This window comes from Pleurodeles waltl, chromosome 5, assembly GCF_031143425.1.
Source record: "Pleurodeles waltl isolate 20211129_DDA chromosome 5, aPleWal1.hap1.20221129, whole genome shotgun sequence".
Lineage (NCBI taxonomy): Eukaryota > Metazoa > Chordata > Amphibia > Caudata > Salamandridae > Pleurodeles > Pleurodeles waltl.
In genome coordinates, this window is record NC_090444.1 from 205,230,630 (window position 1) to 205,253,362 (window position 22,733).

The following is a 22,733-nucleotide window of genomic DNA, read 5'->3' on the forward strand; positions in this document are numbered from 1 at the left end:
GTTATAGCTCCAGAAGGTTGGCGATGGATGCGAAATACCAGACTCAGTGACAGGCATTAATTCAGGGTGACTTTATGAAGTTTATACGTGTCTGTTATCAAGATTGGTTTCAAAGTTTAGAAAGCATAAAGGTTAAACTCCCAGTGTGTTCTCCTAAATGACCGGTCCTAACAGAGACATCTTCCAGCATCCCATGTCCTGAGCCCTGTATTAAGAAAGCCAACTTTTCACACTTGACTATATTGTTTGATGCTGTCATTCGCCTGTTGTGCTGAGCACAAGCAAAGTGTTATATATGTGAAAAGTTGAATCAATTAGCAAATGTTCCTGGCATTAAAAAAAACGTTTCTGCCTTCCAATGAATTCATTCATCAACTTATGAAGCCTCACCTACACTACAATACTTTCAAGATATCACGAAGCGTGGTTTGGAATATACTTAATGTCCCTTACTGTAACATGTGGTGAAGTAGACAAAAATGTCTCTGTAGAGACCTTCTTTCTCACAGTCCGGTGTGACAACACATCTGTGAACTCCTGAAACAAGAAAAGAAAACCACGCTATGTCTCACAATGCAGGGAACATGAGAGTAGTGCCTGTGTTTATAAGCTATATCTAATAATGGAAGGCAGCCTATAATTATATGAATTAATCATTCAGTGTATTTTATTTTCCAAACTAGTGAGCTTAGGGTAAGAGTTTGAATATGGTTCTTCCCAGGTGATTGGTACGAGGGTGGCCATTGAGAGGGCGGTAAACATTTACATATTTAAAGCTGGTCATTCAAAATCAATCCACAGGGATTTGTCAAACCCAATTTGAGCTCTTATCTTTAGTGTCAACAAAAATTTGGAACAAGTTGCACATAGGGTAAAAAAAAACAGCCCTCCCTCCAATCTTTAAAGGGGTTTGGAGACAGGGAATTCTCTACTGGAGACACATTTTTCAGGTGATAAAAAGATAACTATCTGAATTCCAGGCAGCAGAATAAAATGCTCCACTGGGTGAGCGCAACTTAATCCAAGGGGTCTCAGTGAATTTCCTAAAAAATTCATAGTCTACTCAAATCACAAGAGGAAAACTACGATGGGTAGATTTCCAACTTCCAAATGCGCTTTGTGAATTGGTTTCTAACATTTTAAACACAAATCTGGGCCTGATTCGGGTTGATACCCACAATTATTGGTAGTGCAGATTCTAACAATGAGTGATCTATTGAATGATAAACAGCAAGTGAAAGAACCACATACAATCACACTTATATTTTGAAATATTATCGAATATTACAGAATATAATTTATTAAGGGCCTCAAAAAGTACCACACAACCTTCATGCACAATGTTAAAAAAACTTTAAATAACATCTGATTTGAGTTTTTTTCTCAACTCTCCACCCCGCACAAATAAACAACCGTTTAAAAAAATATCCTAGGGCCAATTTACTGAAATATGCATTATTTAACAAAGTGAAATTCCTCAAAAAATTACTTTACATATTTTAGTTTAGTACAAAAACACAAAGAATAAACACAAAAGTCCATCTACTTTAAAGGGAAGCCTCGATGATTGGTTCTCAAAGTCTCTTCTGTTCCTGTCTGGTTGCTCTGAAAGTGACGTCACTGCTGGGGAGTGCTGATATTTCATTTCGGGGTTCCTGGATATCACCTGTTTTCCGTGTTAAAAAAATGATCTTATGTGGTATACTGTAGCTGGACCAGTTCACAGTCTGTCACAAACCATTACAACGGCTAACCCAGTAAACCCTGATTTCAGTGCATCTCCTGCGACGTGATGGCACTTGCAGAGCAACTCTGGGCTGTATCATGAGCTCCAAAACTGTTCTGGAGGAGGGACGTCTAGATGGAAACAATAAATGTAATCTAATATTATTGTACTCTTATCATTCGGTCACTGGCAGATGGTCAATAGAGTCAAATTTAAGAGTTTCCCCCGAGAAGGAAACCATGTGAAAAAGCCATATCTGCAAATTGCCCTCCAACCACCAGCTTACCTCCTTCACTCCTGCTTCTCCAGTGACAAATTTCAATTCCTGTTCAAATGCATCACCGGCGGTGGCACTTTGCACCCCACAAGCCTTAGGCGGAGTGTGTGAGGCTGCTGCAATAAGAGCATCCTCAATCTCCATAGGTAAGTGAACGCTTCCCACATTCAGTATGTGGGACACGTGCAGTACCATGCCACTGGAATGAGACATAACACAGTCTAGGACTGCAGCCAATTTGAAGCTGCTCAACCTGCATTTGATCTTTCTTGTTGTGCTCGGCTGCAGTGCTTTTGCCACCTACCCGTCCACATTAGAAGTTTAGTAGGAAGGATTCAGTGGTTGTTTGTAGTAAACAGGGTACATAAAGGCTTACGCTTCTGAAGTTTACCTAACAATGGCTTTATTTTCTGTACATGATCTGATTCCTTTTATCATATTTTTGGGAAATGTTGGTGTCCATGTTAAATTGCTGGTACCTCTGCTAGTGATTTAGCATAATTTTATCTCTTTATTTTGTGTCTGGGCGGTCTCGGAAATACCAGAATATTCATGCAGGATCCCTGAGGCCCTACCCTGTAGCCCGTTGAGGAGGAACACAGAATCGTTTTGCGGCCTCTAACTGGAGCGATCCATTGAAGTGTTTGAAAAGAAAATTGGATAATTTAAATTCTTTTTACCCGGCCAAACAATAGTTACAGAAAAGAGCATCAGGGGAAGTTGGTTTGATTTTACCTAACTTCACCTCTTCATTGAGGTCATGAAGTTAGCCAGTCTAGAGGTCCTTGATATAAAAAAATGTACATTTATTTTGATTAAGTAAACATGACCATTTTAATTTAAAAATTCTAGTACCAGTAGGCTTTTTAGATTGTGTGGATTCAATTACGCTAAAGGTACAGCAAAGCCCAGTACACCAACTATATTATGCTGCCTGTACACACTCGTGGGACATAGAAACTTAATGAACCAAAAGGTCATGCTTGATGAATGAAACATCATGGTGATGCTATTTTTGTAGTTAACACAGCCTTCTAATTTGCATCTCCAAACATAACTGAGATGTGTTTTTCTAGAAGCAAAGAAGGAGTAAGATTTTCGTCTAAAGCAATTGATTATCTCATTGTTTTCAGGGTCTGCGCTTAAGCCGTTCCGCCTCCAGGGTGTCGCGTGCATGCTACATCCTCAGTGTGCCCATGACCTGTCAGCCAAGCAGGACAGGAGCCTTCAATCTGGGTTTACTGAATGCTAGCAAACAGCCTTCCTTCGAGGCTACAGAACAGCCCTGGTAGACTTCTACAGATAGTCCCTTCTGTACATAGCATTAGGACAATACAACCAACATGTCTGGTATTCTCACTGGTTCGAAGCAAGAATACCGCAGTACAGTCACTACATGTAAACACAGAAACCATTTTGAAAGATATTGAAGTGAAACACTGTTAGTGCTAGAAAACTCATGGGTAACTCATGCAAAGCAGACACGAAAAAGACATGCCAAGAGGACCTGCATATCTGCAAATAAAGAAATGGAAGGCAGATAAATGGAAGGGGAGACAGATGGGCTTCAAGGTCAGCAAACACTGTGACTAGGAAGTTAATATTTCCAGCAAGAGATGTAATTCTAGTGTTGGCTTTCTGCTTGTGCATATGAATTATACAACTGCTGACAAGGCTTGCAATTCCCCTCATTGTGGACTTCATAGCAATGTTGTTCTAAACAAAATGCCCGGTAATATTGTGTTACTTACCAGAAATACTGATTCCCATATGTTCTTTACTACTTAGGTTCCAGTTACGCTTATCGTCATCTTGAAAAACATGTTGTTTCTTAGCATGCCCGGCAAATACCTGGTTGGTTTGATTGATGTAATGATGCTTATCTGGGAAATGCTCGTGATGCAAGGCTCTCCCCCGCATTCCTTTGTAATCATCCGAAAAATAGTTTGGGATTTGTTGGGCGGGAAGACAATATGGTACAAACTCCCCAAATCTGTCATATGCACAGATTCATGGAAGATGCCCACTGTCAGCATCCCAACAATTACTGCTGTAGTTCTCTTTTATACAGTGCCTGTTGCAAAATGCTGCTCTGCTAGTTGGTCCAAAGGTTTACAGATGTGGTTTTTTTAATCAGCTGTTTCCATCCAAGTGAAGAAAAAACACCTGTGGAATTTCTGGCCACGGAACAGCTTCCAGTGTGAATATGCCATCTGGTACAGGTGAGGCGTCCTTTAAAGACTGCACATTTACTTCCAACAGAAGTGGGTGGGGATAGCAGTGCACATCTGAAATAGAGCTCAGAAGGTTGGGGAGGTGGAGCCCTTCTCACTGCTGCTAATGTGACATGCCTGCCTCGTCGGTGATCCCACTGCCATACAGACCTACTCAACCTCAGAGCCACACCTACTCCCTCCAAATGGCTCTACATGGATTCGGCTCTCCCTCTGCTTCATGTTAGGTAAAGCAAGACATGCCAGTGCTTAGCCCTCAGAAGTGGTGCCTGCTGAAAAGGTGCAGGACTTCACTGCAGAAACTGCAATAGTCTTTGTGGGCCAAGCAATGGATATTGTGATCAACATATTGTTAATTCGATAAAGTTGGGCTGTACAAGACAAAATAGAAGTGAAAAAAACCGAGGCACAGAAAAAAATACCCATGGAAGGAAAACAAAAAAAAATGAAAACAACGAAAAACACAAAGTGGTGCACTGAAAGCCTGAGGGAGCATTTTCAGCGTTCCTGGGAAAACTGGAAGTGATGGTGTGAAACACAGAGAGCAGCTCAGGACACCTGGGCCGCACAAGTGGAACAGGCAGGAACAGTACCCTACCGCAAGGATTTTCGAACTTATCAGCACAGCTACTCGAACTGTCATCAAGTAGCACCATTTTGCACAATTTCGGCTGAGTACTTTCCGTTGCATGGCATTGTTTTTAATAGTCAGGCTAGAAACAAATACAGCCTTCTAAATGGGATTTCTTTTGAACCACTACACGGTGGAAATTGCACTTCACCGTCTGGACTCACTATAACCTTTAATCATAACCAAGCAGTACAATTGCTTCTTCCTTTGATGAACTGCAATATGCTCATTTTAGGCCAGAATTCTTGGAGTTACTAGGGTGAAATCTTCTTACAATGTATAACAGATAATCGTCCCTGATAGTTCTTTTCGATATGCCACCCTGCAGTGAAATCTTGTTTATTGTGATGTAACACGTACATACACTTGTTTCCCCTTTTCAGCCTTGACACTACTTGTTCCCTGAAGCACTGGGCCTCATTCGAAGTTGCACAAGGTGTGGGGGGTAGTGGTGCAAAAGGTAAACACTGACATCAGACAATGCATTATTATCTTCTCATTCTGAGTTCTGCAGCTCGAATGATAAGGTAGTTCGACTGCACATTTTCCTCCATTACAAAGCTCTGATTGACAGAATGTTGTGATGCCTGTCCAGACAATTCCCTCTATGTTTTACCTGCAGAAATACTTGCAGGGGAAAGAGTGTGAAGTTTGGGCATACAATAAAATCCTGATTTGGGCACAAATTCTCACTCAAGTCTTTGTCTGACACCAGTGATTTTTCAAAAATGTCTGGTAGTATCCTTGCTAATATTTCACCTGGTTCTCTGGAATGTAGTTTATGTGGCCTAACTGATGTTTATATGTTCTTACAATGTGGTGTCACCAGATAAACCTTGGTGTTAAGGTCATTAGCTTCAAGCTGAATCCTTATACAGAGAAATGTCCAGAAGAGTTTTGGTGGCTTCGGATCAGACTTCACTGGTTTAACTTGTGTGATGGTTAGATAAATAATGATAAATAAATACGTTGTGTCTTTATGGAAAAAAGAGAGAAGGTGGTCAGGCTGTTCTTTCTTAAGTTTGCTTCAAAGGACAGGTCTAGGTCAGTCAGATGTCAGTCGGTCACCTGGGAAACAACCAAGGGGTGGTACCATTTTGCAAGACTAAGTATCACAAGTGGCCCCAGAGCAGTGGCCATGATGAGTCCTTCGAGTATGGAGTTCCATATTGTACTCATCCCGCTTCCAAACCAAAATTAAAACAGCACAAGGGTACGCATGGCTCCCGGAATGTGCCTTGGCAAGCTGAGACTCTTTTGTATGCTTCGAAGTGCATAAAGTATGACATTGTTGGTGAAGCAGCACAACCCCTCTGAGAACAAGAGGGTATTCTGACATCTGTTGCAGCTGCTGCCACCTGGCACGCCTGGAGTTTACCTTAACATCTGTGCATGAAATGCACAATAATCAATTACCTTTCTAAAACTGCTGGAGCCCAAGGTAAACTGGAATGGACCCCTTGGTTTGACGTTCTTTATTCTGCCTTGAATTCTACATCACAGTCATCCACAATCAGTGCTGTTCAGATTCAAACTGCTGGGCTGACATACATAGACTAGTGTCTACCACAAGGCAACCTTAAAAACCTTGGCCTCCACCCTGGGGCGACCACCTCATTCCAGGCCATCACATACACTGTCCCCAGACCTGAACTTTTCACCTAGAATCATTGTTTTCAGATATGTCTGTGCAGTAAGGTGAATGGAACAAAACTAGGACTACAATACCCAGAATGTACTGATTTAACACATGAAAGTAGAAGCCTGGAAACAGGGTGCATTGTGACCTGGAGGCAGGTGGAACCCTAGCCGTCATTAAGAGAACAGAGGTCTGCACAAGGCAGGAACACCTTGAAGTGGAAAAAGGCAAACGAACATTTTTACAGGTCTAAGTCCATGACGAGTTGACAAGGAATACAGAGAGGTCAGGTCATTAATACCTCTTTTGCATGTGTACTCTTTCCTTCCTCTTAGAGCCTTAATTGTAAAGTTGAATGCAGCAAAGACCCAGTCAGAGATCAGGGATAATGTGAATGAGTGAGAAGGTAGTGTCTATGAGAAAAACACACAAGATAACTATCTTGCTTGATATGCAGTTAGGGAGATGGTTATTCTGGAGTGTCAAAGAACAATCTATGTTGTGTATCAGTCATTGGTAACACAAAGTCTAAGCTCCAATGGGACCAGACCTTAGTCAGATCCCCCACTCAGAGTTAACCACTTTGGAATACTATGGCAACATCACCTAGATATGTGCAATGAAATTCAGCCATACGCATGACCTCCTTACCAGTGGCTATGGTGGGAAGCTCTTGGTCTCAACGCAGGTGGTGGGTGCAAGCTGGCGTCTGCCTTCTGCAGCCCGCAACATACTTTTTCAAAGTACTCCAGAATCAGATGTGGCCTCAGCAGATGCTAATTTCTGGGAACATGGAGCCAACAGTTGTCTACTCCAAGTCACTTAAGTGAAGAGGCCTTTGTGCTCCTTTTCAGCGCCTACAGGTGCTATTCATGGCCGGTTTTCACAGACACGGATCTTGTCATGCATGTGACATGTAAACCTCGCATGCATTTCCTCAAAGCCATGTTTAATAAAAGAAAAAAAAAAGAAAAAGAAAACCTAGCAAACTAATTTGAGCTAATGCAGTGTTGTCAAATTGCTTGGATAATAACACCATGTGCGCCATCAGTGTAATTCGCCCCCAGATCTATGTTTTTAAAAAGTTAAAGATCATTAAAACAAAATCAAGTTGATCCGAGGGGACAACTGTTCTAAAAAACAGGAGGTCCTAATATCCTAATATTCTGTGGAAAAAAAGAGGATGCAGCTGTACGTCGACGGCTTTCATATCCTCATTTGAATAATGTGTCCTGATTCTGTCACTTCATCCATCCTCCTTATGCTCCGTGCACTCGGCATCAACAACAAATTAAGTTGTAAATAAGAGACAATCATCACTTTTGTGTTTACGCAGTTAGTGCAAGCAGAATGTCAGTGTAGGGCTTCTCTGGAGCAGAAGTAAGGGGATCTGCAGTTTGCGCGTGTAAGCCCCCGTTTGGGAAGGCGACAGCGAGGCAACAATGGGGGGCATTTAAGCCCTTTATGCGGCCGGGCGATGGCAGAATGTTCTTGTTAGGCGCGAATCTGCATCGACAACAAACTTCTTGTTCCTACAGCGAGCCACGCTAGCTCACTCAGGAGCGCGACTGATAATAACACACGCTGCGTAAACAGTAAAACAAACACTCGACGCACACTTGTGCATAAGGCCGGGCCCATACCGTGCCCATGGGAAACTCTTGCTAATCTGAATTCCCAGACTTCTCTTTAACAATGGAGGGGTGGGGGGGGGGGTGGATATAGGGCTCATAAATGGAATACGTCCCAAAAGTTATTCTTCAAAACATTGCTTAGGTTGCAAAAACACTGCTCCACTAGGCCTGAAAAGGTTGACATCCCCCTTTGCAAAAACGGCCACCCATGGTTCACATACAGTGATGGTCAGTCAGTCTATCTGATGACAATTTTACAACATATAACTGAAATTAGGAGCAGGGAAAAAAAAAACATTCGGACCTTGAGCGATCCCTCATTATGAAAGGTGTTTGGAGGTTTCACACTCAACCAAGCGTGCACACAAGCCAGATCTGACAGGTCTGGTTTTACAAAACAGTGTATTGGGGGAAAAGCAGCGATTTCCTTACCTTCACGTCGGAGAAGTATGTTTTCAGCATGTTGGAACTGGGATACCGCGTGTAGAAGAACATCAGCTTGGCCTTCTTCAAGTGATTGGGCGAGAGGCCCTCTTGCATGTAGAATTGCGCTTGTTAAGGAAAAAGCTGCACTTGAAAATATATATATCATTACAATCTACATGGGACATCAGCACAACATTTATTGAGGAGAGCTCAAAAATGAGGGTGTTCGGCAAGCACCAAACACCCCCTCACTGTCTATCTCAGGTAGCAGTGGTCAACCGTGGAGAAGTAGGTCTCTGACCTTTCACACTAACCCCCCCCATCCACTGTGCCACCAAAAAGGAGCCTTTTTGCCATCTGCCACCCACACCCATGACACAAACCTTCTGAGAGCAATAAAAACACGATGCCAAAAGTACTTCTTATAACTAAATCTGCGCCGTTCCAAAAGCATGGTGTACCACTTAGAGGGTGAATCAGAATGCCAGGCAGCCATTTGCTGTTTCATTATTGCAGCTGATGATCTTCAGGGTAAAAACTGCCAAGAAAGTAATTAATTTCGATTTTGGATGCCTCCGTACATTCTTGGTAACACAAGGCACAAAATCTCCATTTGCAAACCATGCCCTATCCACTCGCCCGCTTCTTGCTCTAGATACACACATGCTGGGGAATAATGTTAAAAGGCAAGGATTAAGCTTGAGACAAATGAGGCTGGAGACACTGGACTTTTTTTTTATCTGTGGTCAAACTCAATTCTTCCACTTTTCTAAACAGGCTTGTGAGTCACCCCATCCAAACGGAAGTCAGTGAAAAAACATTCTGTGTATTTGCTTCGTCGATTGCTTCCAAGATTTTCTACTGAGCAGTATCAGTAGCTTTGGTGACACATTTATTAGCAAAATACATATTACCTTCAAATGCCAGTTGTCCTCCATGTATTATGTTATTTTTCTCCAATACTTTTTTGTCTCTGTTCGTTTTTTTTCCCAGCGACCTTTAAAATAAGTATACATTCTGGCATATCCTCTGTTGGTGATAATGAAAAAGCATTTGGGGGTAACCGATAATGTGGTTTAGAAGATCAATAAATGGCCACTTACTCTAATAAGGAGGACTATTTATCTGGAAACATCATTACCTCTTAAATCTGTAAACAGAAGCAACCGAAACAATTCCCACGAGCCTGTGGGGCTAGTCAAAACAACCCAGGCTTTGTAATTCCCCTCCGGCTTCTTGGCACTCTTTTGTGTTCCGCGTGGCGGCAGGCTTCGGACACATCTGTGCCGCAGGCTGTCCCCGCCATTCCCTCTGCGAGAGAATGGCTTTATAATTTATCAGAAATGAAGATGCATGCGGAGAAAATCAATGTGGTCCCCCACAAGGTCATCGAAAGGTTCCCTCCTAGAAGCTGCTCCATAGACTGGCTCTTTTCAAAGCAATGGCGGACCGCAAGCCACACTTTTACACCTTGTGAGGGAGGGTCAGAAAAGTTCACTGACGGTCAGCTGCAGGCTCATTGCTAATGCATTTATTCCTCCAGACTGTTCCTTTCTCCAGAACAGTGGGTGCACACTTATCGCTTCATATTCTCAACAGAGCGCACCGAATGGTGGGAAGAACGGGCCTTCAGATTTTTGGGTTCTGTTGAGAATTTAGGGGCATCATAAATCTGGAGGTCAGGGGTCACGCTGGCAATTTTGCCTCAGGCCTGGGATTCGAGGGGCACTGTCCATCCACCAAGGACTGCGGGCAGTGGCGTATTGAAACGCGTCCCCCCTCACCCCCCAAAAGAACATATGCACTAAGGAGCTCTCAGGCCAGGGTGCTGTCCTGAGGGCTCCCCTGGGGCTCGCACCCTCCCCCTTCGCCCCACTTTCCCGCACAGCGGGGGCCTTTGTTACGCCACTGACTGGGGGTTCACTCGCACCACGCTAGGCCCGAATTAGCGCTTTGGCCAACAAGAGGCTAGAACAGAAAATTACTTTTTCAGGCTGAGTTTTCAAACGAGGCCTGGAGAAAAGGGCCATTTGGTGAATGTGCTGGAACCAGGTCGGCTGAACTTCCATTTTCTTTCAGATGCTGGCTAGATACAAAGGAAATAATTTATAGCTGGCAAACTTCGTGTGCCAAGAGACGAATTGAAAGGACCTCCAGTTACCTCCATTAGACTGATAGAGAAGTCTAAAAGAACATTACACTCTCCAGCGCCATCTGTCAAAGCGCATAAGTGAAATAACAGCGGCAAGCTGTCACCTTTTGCTTAGCGATAAGACGTTTAGGCTCGTCAAAACTTCCACACAGAGGCGCGCGCATCCTCGAGCGCTGTTTCCTCGGCTCCGTCTGGAGCGCAGGAGCTCGCGCCTCGCCAGCGCAGAGCCACGCGCGAAGAGCGACGTGGAGCCCAGTGAAGCTCTAACTCGCTACAAAAACACATGAAAGCATGTTAATCTGATCATGAGCATATGCTGAATTTTGATTCAAGGTTTCCCAAAGACAGGTTCAACTTTTGATGGGCTTAAACATATCAGAGTGTTTTAATGTGTGGATTCGCTTTGCATTTCAAGCTTTGTTTTATTTTGATGTATTCCGGAGAAAAAAACACAAAAAAACAGACATTTCAGAACAGATGCGCCAAAGACACTTTGAAACTGACATCTCTTGAAAGCCCATTTCTTGTCCCATTGCACCAGTCATTATACACTTGCAAATTTAGCGGGGAACAAAAAAAAAGAGGCATTTATGCCAGCCTGTCAAACTGGTGGCACTGCCAGGGATGTGACTTTAAAATCCAAACATTTACAAGCCACCAACGAAGCATAGCTGGTCCACAGCAGAATTAACCCTTTGGAGTTCGTGCGTCAAAATAGAAATGTTCGGATCAATTGGTTAATTTCACTTGTAAGTGCTTGCGCTGGGAAGGGAGCTCTTCTTCCAAGAAAGCACTAGCTGTTTCCAGGATACTTGCGCGCGCGCATGAGTCACGGAGGCCTCGAGTCGGTAAACATACAGCTGTACCGAGCGCGAGCTAAGCCCCATTCAAGGCCAGAAGGAAACCAAGTGCAAATACATATTAAGAAGTTAAGGGCGGGAGAGGAGCGTGGGGTGCGCAAACAAGCGCCGTCCCCGCAGTTCACGGGCCTTGTCTCGGTTCTCCCGGCCTCAGCTTTGTGAAGACAGATGACATTCAGGTCTATGTGTAATGCAAAATAGACAATAACTGCTGAAACTTGAGCCAGCTGCCAGGTGTAAAAAAAAAAAAGAAAAGATGAAAAATCCATAAATTAATGAAAGACATCTGCTCAGGAACATAAAAGATCAGACGAGCGGGGCACTGCAGCTGAACCTAAGCAGTGTTCAAACAACCTGACACTCTTGTCTTGTGTTTGCAAAGTGCAATTTAGCTCAACCTAAATAACAGCAGCAAAACAGAGCCGACCTCAGGAACTAGGGTGTGTGAGCAAGAGGCGGGATAAGAGGATTGGGGAGGCAGTGACTGTTTTTATGTGCGCATCTTCGCATCCACATTTGCATGAAGCCACGCTAGGCTAGATGCATATTTATAGGTGGGTAAAGAATACATTTATTTGTAAGCTGTCCATCTGATCAAATGTAGTCAAGTGGAGCCAGAAAGGCCGGATCCATTCCACATTTTCAGTACATAGAATACATTCACTCACAATTAATCTAAGTGCAAATAATACGCATATTGGTTATCCTGAAAATCTGGCCTGGATCTGGCCGTATGCCGTACACCCGTGGGCGTGTTTTTCTATTTCTGCGCATGAAAGCGATCTCTGCTGGTAGCATCAATCTACTGCTAATATAATTGTCACTGCATATCAGCCAACCCTATCTGCCCGCCCCCGTGAAACTCTTGCAAATGTACTTGGCAGCCCTAGCAGGCTTCCGACCATCCACCGACAGAGAGAGGGGCTGGGGCGGCTGGCCGAGGCTAGGCGAGGGGGAGCTGTCACTTTGGGTGAAGCAGGCGACAGCCACGCGATGGATGTCTTCGGCGTGGAGCTGTCATTTACGCAGGCTCTGCTTCTCACAGTGCTGTGTCACCGTTTCCTGTATTTCTGATGAGTAACGCCGTAGGCAAGGATGAGTGTGCCATACGAAGTGTATTTTTAAGTACTCTACATACTCAGTGGCCATACTTCTCTTCTGCTTTTGATCGCTGTCAGGTCGGTTTCATCCCCGGTCCAAGACACCCTCCTCTGAGTGCCTTGAAAAATAGTCCATTATTGGCAGTGAATATTGGCAATCTGCAAGTTTGGTGCTCAGAGAATGTGAAAAAACACCCCAAAACAGAGGGGAAAAGAATTGCTGGAATAAAGTGGCCCATAACAAACTGTGAATGAAAGGGGAAAATGCCATCAACTTACTCAAAAACAAGTCACAGTCTTTCAAAAAGGAATCACTACTGATTCCAACAACAGGTACTTTCCAAAAACAACTGATCCGGCCCCACCCCCCTCCATGACTTTTACCACCAAAGTTACTTTTCTTTCCAGTTCCCGATGTACCTCAGGCCTGTAGAATCCTTTAGTCACAAGATAACAATCTTCAAACACATAACATACTATTCCTGTAGGCTGTGGTCCCATCTTGTTGGAGTTACACAAGACATTAAACTCTTGTTTGAAGTTTTTAGGGTCATTGTGTGGCCACGTAGACCATGGCACAAGCCAGTGCACCAAGTATGGTGGATGGAGTACACTGGACCTGCCTGAGGCTTGTAGAACATTTTCTGAAAAGATGGGGTTAAAACAGCTTTACTGTAGTGATACTGTCACTGTTCAAATTGTGAAGAAGTTTGCACCAACATGTGGCATTCATTGCACCTTCTGAGCTGTTCTTACGAGTGAACTAGTATACAGGCCGTGAGTCATTTGTTACCTCATGATATGGCTCGCTACGCAGTATAAGAGATGTATAAAGATGCAACAGCTTCGTACATGGCATGGCACCAGTAACAACAGTGACCACCTGCATACCACACATCTCAAAGTGAATGGACTCTTGTCAGCATTACCGGTTTCCTGTCCCAAGGCCTGACCAAGGTGGAGAGGAGGAGGGAAAAGTATTGCAGGAAGCTTACTTCACACAACCCCTGGTGGAGATGGTGCCTCAGCTCAGCCCGAGAAATGCACAGGAGATTTTTGGTCCAATGAATTAATGTGGTTTGGCCACCACCTGGTGAAGGCCTGTAACCGCAGACTATCATGTGACCATAGGATGTATATGGCAGTGCATACAGCACTGATGTGTGATGCTGTGAAATCATGCACTTGCCATCTAAGTGTGGTCACGGGCCTAAGAATACTTGTGATTCTGAATCTGTCTTCGTTGACTTCATATGGTGGTTCTTAGGCTTTGGGAAGGTGCTACGTGCACGCTTGAGCCTGCCTAGAGGCCTTGATCCAAATCATGTGACTTTAGACTAACCACATGCAGAAGTGCTACCATTATTCATCCTTAGGATATTTATTTTATCACCTTTAAAGGCATCAAAGACTTTGTCAACCCGCGAGGTTATCACATTAAAAGGCATGTTTCTGCCACCTGAGAAGCATTCAACTGAGGTATTTGACAGGTGTACTAGGGGCTTCAGGCCTTCTGCTGTTACTTTTCAAGATGTTATGACATGGTACACATTTCACATACCCCCTGGTGGTAACTGAAAAGCATGGATCATACAGACTTCAAACCCTGAGTGTTTCCTACTCATCTTTCTGAAACCCTTCCCTTTTCAAGATCTACTTTGACTGCCCTCTGCCTCCCCGCTTCTTCCCTCTCCACAACCCATGAGCCTCTGTATTCCGTTCTACTGCATACATCTTTTTCTGATTTAACAGTTCTGGCCCGTAACTCCCTGAGAGGGTTCGTGAGTTAAAGTCCCTGGACGTGGAATAACCTTCAAGACCTGGGAATACTGGGACCTTTATCACAGATTTTCTACAATTCCAGGGAGTTGAACACTGACATATACCACTTTTTCTGGGCAGGTGGTAAAAAGCTGTGAGGGATGGGTGTTGGGGGCCAGATGTGTAGGCAGGTGGCAGGAGTGTTATTTGTTTTAATGGGTGTGGATCCATGCCTGGTAAAATCAGTTTCCCTATTTTGAGCCTGGTAATTTCAGGCCTGAAAACATCCGACCACTAATAGTAGCCTGGAGTGGTATCCCTCCGGGACACCACTCCAGGCAGCTTATAATGTGGGTTTATTCTTACTCAATTTATCAGCTTGGAATAATGCAAGTCTAAGGTGGTGATGGCAGGATTCAAACTCGAGACCACAAGCCAAACAGGAAGCCAGAATCCAAAGTTTAACTCATTAATCCATCAGCTGGGATACACATATTTTAAGGCTCATCTTGTTTTTGTTTTAGCAAATGATCTAATCCTGACATTACTTATGCAACTTACAAACGACTGGAAACATGACACAGTGACATTTCTCTTGCTTTGTATCTGGAGGAATACTTGGCCAACTACAAATACATGAAGAAACTTGTGTACCACGGTTCCATGTACTAAAGTGACATAAAGTACACTAGGGTATCTGGAGTAGGAGAGCAGTGAGAATTTACTGAAGACAAAATATGAGGCTACATTTGAAAGGGCGATAGATGGACTGAGTGGGAATGATGACAGCAAGTGGGGTCAGAGTTGGGGTCGGCAAATTGAAAGATCTATCTCCTTCGATTAGCACTATGTGGTGGTCTGCGATCTGGATGGATAAGCACAGAGATTGTCTGAGGCAAATTGTGAGCTGTTTTGAGGCTTGTCCGAGGATGAATTTGTAATTGAGACAAAGGGTTAGGAAATGGACTGTTGATAGAGAGTCACTAGAGTGAGTCAAGTTCCACAGATGGAGTCCACAGTTTTTGTTTTCAGTGAGCAGTCTGGCAGCAGGGAGGAGAGTTGATGTTTTTGCAGGCCAAGGTAGAAGGAGATGGGCAAGGCAAGGCAAATAGTGCTACTGGGTTCGTTCCAGCAGGACGGAAGGGACGGAAGGGAGGGAGTACCTCAGGAGAGACATGAGGAGTAGTGGGATTGCCAACCACAGATATGATCCGGGCAAGGAGGGTGGCAGGGTTTGGGAGATGACCACAGGTGAGGGATGCAAGCATACCTAGTATTGATGATCAGTAGGTCTGTCATTGGCTCACAGACATACTTAATTCATTGGAAGGGTCCGGTTTTGGTACCACCCCAACAGACGTGCAGGTTAAATCTTGGTCAGAATGTAAACCTCATCCCCATTTCCAACAAAGATTCTCGAATAGAGAGATAAATGTGACAGGACTTGCCTTGTATGTTTAATAAACTGTAATAATTCTGATTGCGGGCTCCTTGTTAAAGGGAAGGTGCTATTAAAATCAAGGAAACAGGAGTACTTGGTGAACGTCTGACTACAACTAATTATTTTTAAGATGTGTGCGTCTTGGCATCAGTTCCACATTTTATGCATTGTCCTGTATGTCTGTCCACCCAAAAGGCATTAGAGTATCCCTATGCTTCCTTGACCACATAATAAAGGAATACTTTTGTATCAGGCTGTCAGTTTCAGACAAAGCTTGAGTCACTGCATGCAGGAGGGAGCCACACACTCCACTCGTGCACGTCTTGACTGGACATGATGCCTCGGTTGTGCTTTCCTGTGCTGCATGCAAATGCTCATGATTTAAATACGTTTTTTTCTTGAGATGCAAAGAGGGTGCCTGACAAGGAACATCAGGGAGAACAACAACTGGTTGTCTGTTTCTTTTGAGATTTGAATAGAACTTGATATTTGATTAAATGGGAATAATTTGCAAAGATATAGAGCTTGTTCCCGGTCAATAAAAGAGCCCCTGGAACAGGTGCATGTCGCAGGCAACAGTAATCAGCCAATGTCTACCAGAGAATGGAACATAATTTGAAAGGGTACTAAAATAAAACACATAGATCTTGGCAAGGTGAGGGAAATTTAGTTTCCCTGTGGCACAAGCGGAGCTTGCAAAACCTGCTTACGAGGGCAAATGTCACAGGTTAGGCAAGGAAAGAAGACAGACTGTCTCAATCAAGCAAATTATTTTTATGTAGACATGTTTAAAAGGTTAGCGTCCAGAGGAAGCGCACGGAGTAGTTGGAAACAGAGGGCTGTGTGGTGCAGAAATCTCTCTTGAACTAGAGGCAATAGTGTGTCTAGGCGAATATTGATAATGTTGCCATATTCAATTAAAAGTATCGGCCGGGATGTCAGTGTTATCTGTCTTGTGTGACTCACTATCGCTAACTATTCTTGTCCTAAGTATTTCAACTGCATGTCGGTGAGATACTTGGGTCAATACAGCACCATTAACATGGGTAAGAGTCAGGGCCATTGGAATTCTGCGCCAGAGGGCACCAACTAAAGTGGCAAGGTTAAGTAAATTATGCTGTAAGAGGCACTATTTAAGTTATTATGATTAAATACAGAGGGCTAAGTTTCCAAAGTTGTAGGAAGAAATATTGGAAAACAACTAATGCTGGGTTCCTTCCACAGTTAGAGCTGTTTTCGGACATTTCAAAGACTGACAAAGAACGCATGTGGAATATTCACTAGCTGAAAGGTCTGTATGTGTAAAAGTTGTGTAAATGTACAGTAGCCCATGTAACTTTTTTTCTCCAAGGTGAAATACGTTTTCTCATGAAGAATCACCATAACCAATGTCATCGATAAATATGGGAGCACCTCCACCACCTTTCACTGGAAAAGGCACTCCAGTACCTCTTACAGAGGCAAATGTATATTATTAATTAGATAGTAATAAGAGTATCTATAAAAGAATAACCTTATTTGGCAACAACAGTGACAGTATATAGAATCCCTTTGGATTAGACTAGTGTCTCCAACCTTTTATGTAGTAAAAGTTACTTATGTTAAATGAAAATCATCCAGAGCTACAAATGTTATTTGAATTTTAATACTGACCATATCAGACAAGTTTACATGTTTGTTTTAAATATACATTTTTCAGTTTTGCAGGTTGGGCTGCATACAGGAGAGCTACTTATGGGTAGATCGAGAGCTACTACTATCTCACGAGCTACTCATTGGAGACACCTGGACTAGAGGGTTCTAGACTTTGTTACCTGTTACTATGTTCCTTTTGTCGATGGACTTCAAGATCACCCTTGAATATCTCAAGTGGGGAGATCACACACAGGTCAGCTGGGTGTAAGTGCTACTAGAAAGATTCCAGTAAAGCAATAGTTCAGAACCTAATTGCAACAAAAGGACGTTTCAGTGGAACCATGAGGTTTTATCTAGAATAATTTCAAGTTGGAACCCAGCAGATGAAGATTCACGGAGACAGTAGAGGGGTGGGTGGGGGTAGTGTTTGTGGCTTTAAGAACTAAAATCAGCAGTTCATATTGGGTTATTTATGGCTGACTCTCAGAGAGGTTGTAAAGAATTCTTGGAACAACATTCAGAACTTTGTTTAGATGGGTGGAATAGAGAGGAAAGCCTATGGTACATTACAATAAGAATAACATTTGCTGAAGCCTGATGTCATTATCACCTCATTGGCTGGAGGTAAGGTAAGACTTGACACCGAGGACCCAACTCACAAACAGACCCGTGGTGGAGGCTCTGCAGTCAAAGTGGAGTCTCCCAACTCTCCCTTCTCATTGCAGAGAGTCTACCACGAGTCGGCAGAGGCTCTTTGAAATCAGGCTCCTTGTTACTATAAAATATTCCAGTCACCCAGTCTTTCATGATGATCCAACCACCGTATGCTCCTTAGTCAGAATAGCGCTGGGGATATTCGGCCAAGCTGCTAAACCTCACTAAATGAAGATTCTACTCTGGGGTGGCAAGGGCCACAAATGCCACCAACTACAAATGTAATCCTAAAGCAGCAGCAAATAAGGCATTCGTGACTGCTTAGGCGCTTAGGAAAACGGTGGGGAAAGTAAAGCAGTGATTTTTTCATTTGGTCATCTTTTCACATCTACCTGTCCTATGGGTCATGTGCAATAGTTATCACAAGTGCCGCACGCTGTTCGTGTAGGCACGCTGGCCATTGTAGGACTGTACTAACATTGATATCCCTGTTCAAACATTTTTTTTCAGAACGGTATATTTATAGACCAACTATAAATTGTAAAATAAATTGTAAATGTAGGGGAGCAGAGAAATATGGAAATATGAACATTTCTCAAGGAAATGGGAACTAGAGAGAGAATGAAAGATGGAGAGCGATTCAATGACAGTGCAAAATAATTCCATTGCTTGATACAGTTGTTTCAGGGTTTGGTCGTTTAAATTATAGAGATAACTTTACATTAATTTCAATAGGACTGTTTAACGTTCTGAAGTAACCTCGTTGACATGCAACGCTTTTATGACTCCTCAAATTAATAAATGCATAAGAAAATATAAAGATACCATATAAAAAATAGCTGTCTATGTTCTATTCCAAATATAAATGCTGCTTGGTTTGAATCGGAGCACACTAATCCCATCAAACTGGATTCTATTTCGTGCATCATGGAGAGGCACAAATAGAGAGCAATAATTCTCTGAAAGCGTGTGCTTGCCAAGTTGGGATTTCAAACCACAAATGAAAAGAAGACCACAGAGGAAGTGCAGCCTAATGGTTAAGCACCTGCTTTGGAAGCGGAAATGGTGGGGTAAAACCTGTTGTTCTCCTCACTTCCACACTTGGATTTTGTAAATTCAAACAATGGGAATTCAATTGAAAATCCAAACTAATCTTGCAGATGTATTATTTAGGCCATGTTTTATTACACCACACTAGGTGGTTTTGTACCTCGTCACAGTGAGGTGTGCTGAAGTGGAATGTGTACTAAATGTACCTGAAAGCAGGCAGAACAGTTTTATGACAACTGGTGACACAGTAAGCCAATCAAGACACTTAAACATAAACAAAATCCACATAAATCCAGGATTTGTAAAGCATGGCAAATCACCCCTGAGAGTCTCAAGGCGCTAAATTTTAGGCAAGGGGAGATTACGTGATTTGACCAGAATCACAAGATGTTAAAGTGACGCCGAGACTCGGAGCCTGTTCACCCAACTCTGAAGCCGACAGTTCAAGCCATTATGCCACACCCTCTCCCACTAACCACACCCTCTCTCATAAACATAACAGTGTACAATCACGGAGGCACAGTGTGTGCGCATACTTGTAAAGATACGCAGTGCATTAACTAGCTGTGAGGGATTTGTAGTGCCATCAGTAAAACCAAGGGCAGTGAATTTAAATTGCATTTCACATTTACATTTTATGTAATTGTACCCTTAACACTACTATATCTAACTTCAATGTGTGAGATGCGAACACCCCTGTTATGATTACTCTACAGTCTACGCTGCACTGGTTAATCAAGGAAAGTTGCAGGACCATAAAGATCACTTTTCAAAGGTGTTATCATTGGTGAAGGTAAAATCAAAATGTAGCCTTTAATTTTAGTACTAAGTTTTTTTTTTTTTTTTAAACACTTCTTTTGAAGTTATATGGAAAGCTCACAGTCTGTGCATGCACAAAAACACAGGATATTTTTGTAGAAATGCAATCAACATAAATCGAAGAGAAAAATTCAAGTATTCAATAGACTAAGAGTTAAAGCCTGAGTATGCTCAATATCTAACTTCTTACTGCGCTTTAGTTTGATTGTAAGCCTTATCATGACGAAAAAAGTGGCAAAAGGACATTATTAAAAAAAACATTACTACGGTACAAATAATTGATTGTTCCTTAATAGGATGACAAATCAAGAGAAGCATCATGGCCTGCACTGCAAATAAGATACAAATTCACCTTTCTTTTGTTTTTTACTGACTGTATCAGCTCTGCAATTAGTACTTTCAGCAGTAAGCTATCTGTGTCCAATTATCTGCATGCTACCTGAACGCATTTTCATCATCACAAGTCTTTTTACGATGTCTATTCTCACTGCTGTTAGCAAACAAATTTTGCAAAATGTCAAACTGTATTTTGGCCCCACAGTTTCCAAATAAGAGTCATGGAGGGGGAGGATTACAGCTCCTCGCATAACTCAAGGTGATTTAACCATTTATGCCCAAGAAAACATCAAACAAAATGCCTTTGAAATTAAAAGTGTGTAATACCTCTGCCCTAATGATTAGGCTTTATTTCTTATCACCAACCTTATATATTTCCAGTGGTTTCTCTCACCTTTGCGTTCTATCAAAATAAGTCACGTGACATTAGAGAAATTAGATGATGGCATAAGAAGGTGGGATAAGATCTGCTAACAGCATGCAGTTTTCTTGCGTTCCTTAAATTAGTATGAATGGGACACAAATGTGCAGAGGGAAGAGGTGGGTAGAACATGTTCTTGGCACCAAAAGCTGAAACTGAATGTAGTGTTGTTTCTGTATGATGAAGAACCAATGAATTCATAAAGAGAAAATATGTAGTGAAAACCTAGTTATTTATAATTATATACTTCTATGTTGTAATTTTTAAAATGTATATATAAATCTGCATATCACTGCGAATACCAATATATTTTATGATTAAATATGGATGTAGTATCTCCTTGGTCTGAGGTGTGTTTAGCCTCAATTATGCTTGCTATGTTTTATGACGGTAGTAAGCCAGGAAGTAATTTATTCAGAGTAGTACATTTGCATATTTCTGCAAAGTTCAACAGCATTTTCAGTGGTGGCAGCCAGAAGAAGAATTTTAAGACAATAATGAACTCAGTATTGTATTCATGAACGACATCTTCTCCTCAAGGATGTTTCGGGCTCCCCCAGGAGAAGGGTCTGCCACCTGATCATTAGATAGGTTTTTGCTGAAAGTACAAAGTTTCTGTCACAGGATTAGATTCCGTAGACTTGTATTGAAAGAATATATGTATATATATATTTCATTTAAAACATTTTCATTATTCACCGTGCTGCGATTTCTGCATGAAAAGCATGTTAGACTGAGGCTTCCTGACATGTGTTTTATTTTTAACACAGTATGCGTGTGTATACGTTCACACCACGCATGGCTGTATTAGGATATAATGAGGAGAGAGATTACTCTGGAAAATATGAAAGGTTGGTGGTAATAAGTGAAGACTATTTAGAGCACAGGCATGAAACACAGTTAATCAGTTTATTAAACTGAGGAATTTGTAATCTTGAACAATGTTTTAAAAAAATGTGTAATGTGTATTACATTAATTCTTTCTAGTTTGTGAATGTTCAATTTCGTGTTAATTTTCACTTGTCAGACACTGGTCTGTGTAGAAAATGTCTTGAAGGAACAGTAAAACTGCAGCTGACAGTTTATCCTTGATCTAGTATCCAACTGGTATCTCGCACCACTTCTGTATACGAGACTTTTAATCTTGTGCAATATTCACACAAGATGCAGGCAAAGTACATTTAATCAAATATGCATAATTTTCACTATAACTATAAGGGTTCGGGGAGAAAACTGCAATTTCACCCTTGCCTACTTTTACTACTGACAGTATACCTTATACCATCTTATTCTTCTAGTTGGTAAGGGCTTCCACTCATGTGGGCAGTGTTCATATTCTCTACTCATTTACTCCGAATAGTACTGCGAATGCAGTTACCAATTTCAACTTCTCATTGAACTCTAGGTCCACCAGCAGGAAGTTCTTAAATGAGACCACTGCTGTTAAATGCAGTACAACTTCAAAGATCCAGCAATAAAGAGCATGCCAATTATGGTTGGTAGGATCCCAAACTTTCATAACTTGGCATCAGACGAAAAGAGAAGGACACTGAGGAAACCTAGTTTGCACTCAGTGTTTCTAAACTGCCGGTACTTTTAGGAAAAGCCTGGGACTGTGCTCCAAATGAAGCCTTCTGAAAATTCTCAAGTCATCTGTTCCAGTATACAGACCCCAAACAAGCTCTTATCTCTAAAACTGTCACTGCTTTGCAACACTTTCGTTTTAGTGTATGTTTTTGTTTTTTAAATGTAATTATTATTTCTCTAAAGTGAGGTATATTTATAACAACTATGGAGGGGAGTTCGTTCGGTGTTAGATTGCCGTGAGAAAGAAGAAAATGAAAAAAATCAATGCAAGTATGTTTGGAATGTGTAGTTTTAACCCGCATAAGGGTGTTTGCTTACAAAATTGGCCAAACTGTCCAGTCACAAACGTA

The 22,733-nt window shown here is 42.2% G+C and overlaps 1 protein-coding gene across 1 annotated transcript in view; it reads right to left on the reverse strand.

The window, feature by feature from the left end:
• The window catches only part of PROX1 (prospero homeobox 1), a 96,365-nt gene that overhangs the window by 59,579 nt on the left and 14,053 nt on the right, over window positions 1-22,733 (reverse strand). Inside the window, exon 3 of the mRNA XM_069233901.1 lies at window positions 8,574-8,681. Within this exon, the coding sequence (XP_069090002.1) occupies window positions 8,574-8,681 (108 nt within the window). The remainder of the gene's footprint in view (window positions 1-8,573; window positions 8,682-22,733) is intronic.